A 7040-nucleotide genomic window follows, 5' to 3' on the forward strand; every position below is an offset into this window, starting at 1 on the left:
GAAGGAGACTGTATTATCCTTTGAAGGAGAGTATATTAATTTGCCATTGTTTCCTGGAAATATATATTTTAAATACTAAATGTCAGGTTGATAAAAGCTGTTTCAAGTTTGAATACTCCTTTTTATAACCACTAGATGGAGCTTAAAGACATGTTATATAATGCTATATACTTTTAAAAATAAACTCTAAACTTGTTCATCTAGAAAACAGATTTTTCTTTCAGTTGGGAAACCCTTCATATACACTAATTATAGCATATTCATAGAATAATGATAATGATAATTTATGCTTAATACTAAACTCTAGAAAATAAAACTTTAAAGATGCGAAGAAATCTAAATGTCTAGATACCACTGAGTAATGATACAAACAAGTTAACTTGTTGTTTTCTGTGCTATATTACAAATATAATTCCTTTATTTGTGAAGTATAATTAAATCCTCAGTATCCATTCATTCAGCAAATCCTTGAAAACCAACTCTGTGAAATACAGTTTTCACATGTTTTGGAAAAGTTCAGCCTTGTAAATTAAATCTAATTTGTTCTATTAAAAAAAAAAAAAGATAAAAGGCCTGGTTTTCACAAACTTCTTTTGGTCACTTCATCAATTATGGTAGATTCTTCTACGTTCCTAGTTACAGAAATAGCAATTTTGTTTTCTAGTTTTGGTACACTTTTAGCATCGGATTACTATGTGAGATTTTGAAACATCTGTTATAACTGACATTAAATATCATATTTGAGTTGCATATATAAAGTGGAATATCAAAATTTTAAACAGCAACGAGTAGATTAGATTCTGAGTAGAGTGAACCTACATAAGTAAGAGAATTTGATTTTTCCACCTTAGACCCAAGCAACAATGAGTAACAGAATTTTTAAACACCACATATTCTTAATAGAGGTATGTTTTTATCTTAGTACCTTGTTGTTAACCATCTTAAGATCTTTTCTTATTTTTGTAGGCTTCTGTTTTGGAAAATCTGAGGCTAGCGGTTCGATCTCAGCTTGGATTTACTTCAGTCAGGCTTCCTATGGCAGGCAGATCAAGCAACATTTGGAACCGTATTTTTAATTTTGCAAGATCACGTCATTCTGGGTCATTGGCTTTGGTCTCAGCAGATGGAGATGAGGTTGTCCCTAGTCAGAGTACCAACAGAGAACCTGAGAGAAATCATTCTCACAGAAGTTTGTTTTCCGTGGAGTCTGATGATACAGACACAGAAAATGAGAGAAGAGATACGGCAGGAGCATCTGGTGGGGTTACAGCTCCTTTGCCGCAAAAAGTCCCTCCCACAACGGCAGTAGAAGCGACAGTAGGAGCAGGTGCAAGTTCATCAACTCAGAGTACCCGAGGTGGTCATGCAGATAATGGAAGGGATGTGACAAGTGTGGAACCCCCAAGTGTGAGTCCAGCACGTCACCAGCTTACAAGTGCACTCAGTCGTGTGACTCAGGGACTACGTTGGGTACGTTTTACATTAGGACGATCAAGTTCCATAAGTCAGAACCAGAGTCCTTTGAGACAACTTGATAATGGAGTAAGCGGAAGAGATGATGATGATGATGTTGAAATGCTAATTCCAATTTCTGATGGAGCTTCAGACTTTGATGTGAATGACTGCTCCAGACCTCTTCTTGATCTTGCCTCAGATCAAGGACAAGGGCTTAGACAACCATATAGTGCAACAAACCCTGGAGTAAGGCCAAGTAATCGAGATGGCCCCTGTGAGCATTGTGGTATCGTCCACACTGCCCAGATACCAGACACTTGCTTAGAAGTAACACTGAAAAATGAAACAAGTGATGATGAGGCTTTGTTACTTTGTTAGCTACGAATCACATAAGGGAGATTGTATACAAGTTGGAGCAATATCCATTTATTATTTTGTAACTTACAGTTAAACTAGTTTTAGTTTAAAAAGAAAAAAAAATGCAGGGTGATTTCGTATTATTATATGTTAGCCTGCATGGTTAAAATCAACAACTTGTAACTCTATGAACTTAGAGTTTACTATTTTAGCAGCTAAAAATGTATTACATGTTCATATTGTTCAGTTATGTCCTTTCATTTGTTTCTGATTGTTTTCATCCTGATACTGTAGTTGACGGTAGAAATGTGGCTGCTGAAACTCATTTGATTGTCATTTTATCTATCCTGTGTTAAATGGTTTGTTTATACTCAATAATACCTTATTTTAATTGAAACATGCTTTTGCCAACACATCTTGTAACTTAATATACTAGATGTTAAGGTTGTTAATATACAAAAGAAATGCTTATACTCACCTGCATTTTTGTTTGTTTAATATTTGTCTATTACTGGATTTCATTATCATATGAACTTGTCAAAGGGAAACAAACTTTGTCTAAAAATTTTTCTCTGATGTTTAAAATACAGTGATGTGAAATTTAGGCAGAGTTAGATAAATGAATGGCAAAAACAAAACTCTTTTATAGATTTTCTAATGTTGACTTTAATACTCTAACATGGTACAAACCAAATGGTAAAATCCCAAGTCGTTTCTTTTTTCATCTCTATTTAGGGACAGAATTAAGTGGATGAAGATATTCTACTATGCATTAAATCTTGAACTTTATAAAATATGTACAAGAATTGTACAAGATAAGTTCCAACTGGTAATGTCTTTCCCTAATACAGGGTTGCGCTTGTATTGGACCCTAGGGATTTGCACTAAAAATATGTCAAGGTCTCAGATGAGTTTAGTGCACAAGCACTATCACTTTAAATACTATTATTTGCTACCACAGTGACTATATATTTCCATAGCTTTTGGCTGGGGTCGGGGCGGGGCATTTTTATTACAACTTGAAATTGCTTTGCTGGTTTCATATTTATTTGTTGTATTTAAGAAATACATTATTGTTGTAAGAGTGATTTTTTTCAATATATTTTATTCCTGGAGGGGGGGATCATGCTACACTCTTGAAGAAAAGAAAATTAAGAAATCATTCGGATCATCCCCTCCTTTTTAAGTAGAGTGAATTGCAGAACCCAACATATTTTTGTATTGTCAGTTGCTGTTTATTTATTCTTTAGCTGTCTGTTTTAGTAGTTTAATGACTGAGTATGAAAAATGTATTCGTGTGTGATTATTGCTATTTATTAAATTTTAAGTACTTTGCTGAATGTCATTTTAAAGCATGTTTGAGGTCTTGTGTATTTGTCTGTGTTATGCTGTCAGGAGGAACTGACTAAGATGTTTTAATATGTATCAAAATTAAAATGATTTTTTTTATTGCCTTGAGGTACGTTTTAAATTAAAGTTGTTCTTTATTTGTTGAATTGTGATGCATATACAAATTCAGGCCATAAAATATGCAAAATATGCAATATATCTAGAATAAAAATGATTAGAAGGAGACTCTTCCTTAACTACCTTATGGTAAAGTAGTAGCTTTTACCAGTACTCGAGGGTAAAATTTTCTAAGGACTTAAATATTATTTTGTCTTTGAGACTGCCCTTCAATTGAAGTGTCTCACAAGATGAGTTTACCCTTTAATTGACATATCTCACAAGATGCAGTAATACAATTAGTTCTTTTTTTAAATTGTTTTCACATACATTTTAGACCCCTATAGTATATTCTACTGACAGAATTTGGGTTACTAAATAATCTTCTTTTACGCCCTAGTACTACTATACTATCAAGTATAGTGGTTTTGGTTTTGTTTTCTAGCGTATTTTAATTAACTAATGTATCTCCCTGGTTCAAAGAGTAAAAAGCGAATCCCTCTCCTATCCAAACACGCATCTTTTAGTTCTCTTGAAAGAGACACATACCAGTACCAGTTCCTTGTATATCACTCCAGAAATACCATATACGTACATAGGCATATAAATGCCATATATAGTAATACAAGTTGTAACGTACTGTGCATATATTTTTTGTACCTTTTCTCAAAGGGGAAAAAATACGTCATTAGAGTTTGAATATTACAAGTAAAATTGAGCATTTCTGTTATTTGGTTTTTTTTACATTTAAGTCATGGTCTATCCTGAATTTAGGACTTCGCTATTTTTTTTCCAGATGACTACCTAGTTTTCACAAAGCTATTTATTAAGTAATAGGATGGATTTATTAAGGAAAGGATGGATCCTTTCCTTACTAATTTGAAATGGAACTGATTATATCGTACATTTCCATATTACTCGAGTATGTTTCTAGACTTGATTTTCTTCTGTTGATCTGCTTTTCTTTTTTTGTACCAATTTATTGTTAAAACAGCTAATTTTTAAAAGTTTCAGTCATTCTTATATTTCCATTTGACTGTCAGAATCAGTTTGTTTAGTTCCAAAAAACATCCATGGGTACTTTTCTTTTTTGACAGTTTTAATTTCATAGATTAAGGGAATTTGACATCATCATCATGTTAAAGCTTTTTAAACCATGATACACTATCTAAAAACTATCTCCATTTATTTGTCTATTGTTGAATTTTACACTTTACAGAGATAACAGATTTTAAGAGTTTATTTTTAAAAATTTTTACATTTTGTTGCCTTTATTAACAAAATTATCTTTATAATTTGGCCTTTTAGTGTATATAAAGGATAATTATTATTATTTATTATTATTATTATTTTTTTTTTTGGAGATCGAGTTTCGCTCTTGTTACCCAGGCTGGAGTGCAATGGCGCGATCTCCGCTCACCGCAACCTGCGCCTCCTGGGTTCAAGCAATTCTCCTGCCTCAGCCCCCCGAGTAGCCGGGATTACAGGCACGCGCCACCACGCCCAGCTAATTTTTTTGTATTTTTAGTAGAGACGGGGTTTCACCATGTTGACCGGGATGGTCTCGATTTCTTGACCTCGTGATCCATCCGCCTCGGCCTCCCAAAGTGCTGGGATTACAGGCTTGAGCCACCGCGCCTGGCCCAAGGCTAATTATTTATGTTAATTTTCTACCCAACTACCTGATTCCATTTTTTTATTGTTTGTAATATTATTTCACTTCATTATTTTGTGTTTTCCAACTACACAATTCTGTTATAAGCAAACACTGGTAATGTAACCATTACTACAGTTTGCCTTCCTCTTTGTATCTTAATTGCATTGTCTAGAATGTCTAATGTCATCTTCAATAACTGGCTATAATAAATCTGGTTGGGATAGATTTAATCATATTAAGGAGTAACAACTAATCCCTTTATTTTTTCAAGGCTGCATGTTGAATTTTATCACATGCCTTTTCAACATCTGTGGAGATGATCATATGATGTTTTTTCCTTTCAACCTTTAAAATGAATTTTACCAATATATTTTGTAATTTTGAGCTATCATTACATTCCTGAAATAAATTCTTTTTGGCCATGTGTATTTTTTAAATATATTGCTAGGCTGCACTTCATATTTTATTTAGGATATTTGCACTTGTAAACTAGTCTATAGTTTGTGTGTGTGTACATACACGTGTTTGCTTTGAGAAGTTTAGTATTTTGTGCTTGTGGATTTGGAAACTTCCCTCCTTTTACAACACCCTAGAACAGTTTAAATAGCATTGGAATTTTCTGTTTCTTAACATTTCAGTGAAATTATCTGGGTCTAGTGGCAAGTAGGTTTGACAACTTTGTTGATATTGTATGTGGTAATTAGTCTGTCGTTTTTATATATTACCTGGATTAGGAACCATCCATACAATCCAAGTTTTCAAATTTATTTGCCTAGTTGAGGAATGTTAACCCTTCTATGTGTGTGGCTATTGCCCTAGTTTGTTATGCTTTCTCCCTTATTTTCTTGATGAAGGTAGCTAACAATTTACCTACTGTTTTAATTGTGTATTTTTTTGTTTTTCCCAAACTGGATGTCTATTCTGTTAAATTTTTTCTCGCTAATTATTTGTTTTACACTTTAGTAAGTTTTCTACATTTTGCTTTCCTTGGTTTATTTTGTTGTTTTCTGTTCTAACTCCTTCAGTTAGCATGTACTCATTTATTTTTACTTCTTAATTCTTAAGAAGAGATGAAGACATGGACTTAAGTGTGAGCACCACTTAAGGTGAATCATTTGGCAGCATTAGTGTTGTCATTACTGTTATTTTCTAGATGTTCTTAAGTTTCAGTTTTGATACATTCTTTAATCCAAAATTGGTATGAAAGAGGATTTTTTTTCTTTCCTTTTTTTCCTAGATAATGAGATTTTTTTTGGTGTGAGTGGTAGTTTTGTTTTCTGATTCTTTTCGTTTTATGGTATCAAAAACAACGTTAAGGGTATAATATATGTATTTGGGGGGGGGGGTCAGTTATTGTCTTTCAGTCTTCAAATGTCCCAGCAGCACTTTTTTAAAAAAAAGTGCTGTGTCAGAAGGGCTCTGTGGGCCAGAAGCCCTGGTGTTGACTCATGTCATAAGCTAGCACTAAGAACGTAAGTACAAGATGAAGGGCACTTTCGATAAGCTGTTGAGGTTTTAGTTCTTAGCTATTGCTTATCACCATCATCCACTGTTAATCTGGGAATAAGTGAGTAAGACAGGCTAAATGGGATAAAGGAAGAACAAGTTCATTCAATTAAGTATTTACTGAGCACCTACAACAGACCCAGTAACATTCACAGCATTTTACAGCTGCCCTCCTTTCAACTAACTGCTCCACCTTTCCCTCACATCTTTCCCCCGAATTCCAAGGGAGAAGATGACAGCAAGTCGATAGGACCTATTTTACTCAGGAAGATCCCTGTTTAAAAATAGGTAGAAGCAGGCAGTAGAGAGAAAGGCCTTTTCTCTGAATATCTGAACTCTTGTTCAGGAATAGCATACAAATTGCAAATTGCATATAGATGTTGGCATGAGTTGATGGCTGTGATTACATTTTTTCCTAAGGTAATCAACATGCAAGGTAGTCAAGGCAAAGTAAAATTCACAGAATTTTATAGCTGGAAGGAATCTTAAAATGAGGAAGTAACAGACATAGCTGTTTAGTCAAGAATTTTCTAGACTTCAAGGAAATCTATTTACCCATATTATATGTACATACAGGTAAGCATAAGCCATGTATGCATACATGGTTGACCATCATACT

General features: G+C 33.8%; 1 protein-coding gene across 3 annotated transcripts in view; it reads left to right on the top strand.

Moving 5' to 3' along the window:
- Window positions 1-3270, top strand: part of LRP12 (LDL receptor related protein 12) — a 96602-nt gene extending 93332 nt beyond the window's left edge. For all 3 annotated transcript variants that reach the window (XM_035277622.3, XM_008983375.5, XM_017965640.4), the window contains one exon: window positions 967-3270. In XM_035277622.3, coding sequence (XP_035133513.2) covers window positions 967-1833 — 867 coding nt within the window. In that variant the 3' untranslated portion in view covers window positions 1834-3270. The remainder of the gene's footprint in view (window positions 1-966) is intronic.
- Window positions 3271-7040: the final 3770 nt, after the last annotated feature.

The sequence above is a fragment of the Callithrix jacchus genome, chromosome 16, assembly GCF_049354715.1.
Source record: "Callithrix jacchus isolate 240 chromosome 16, calJac240_pri, whole genome shotgun sequence".
Taxonomy (NCBI): domain Eukaryota; kingdom Metazoa; phylum Chordata; class Mammalia; order Primates; family Cebidae; genus Callithrix; species Callithrix jacchus.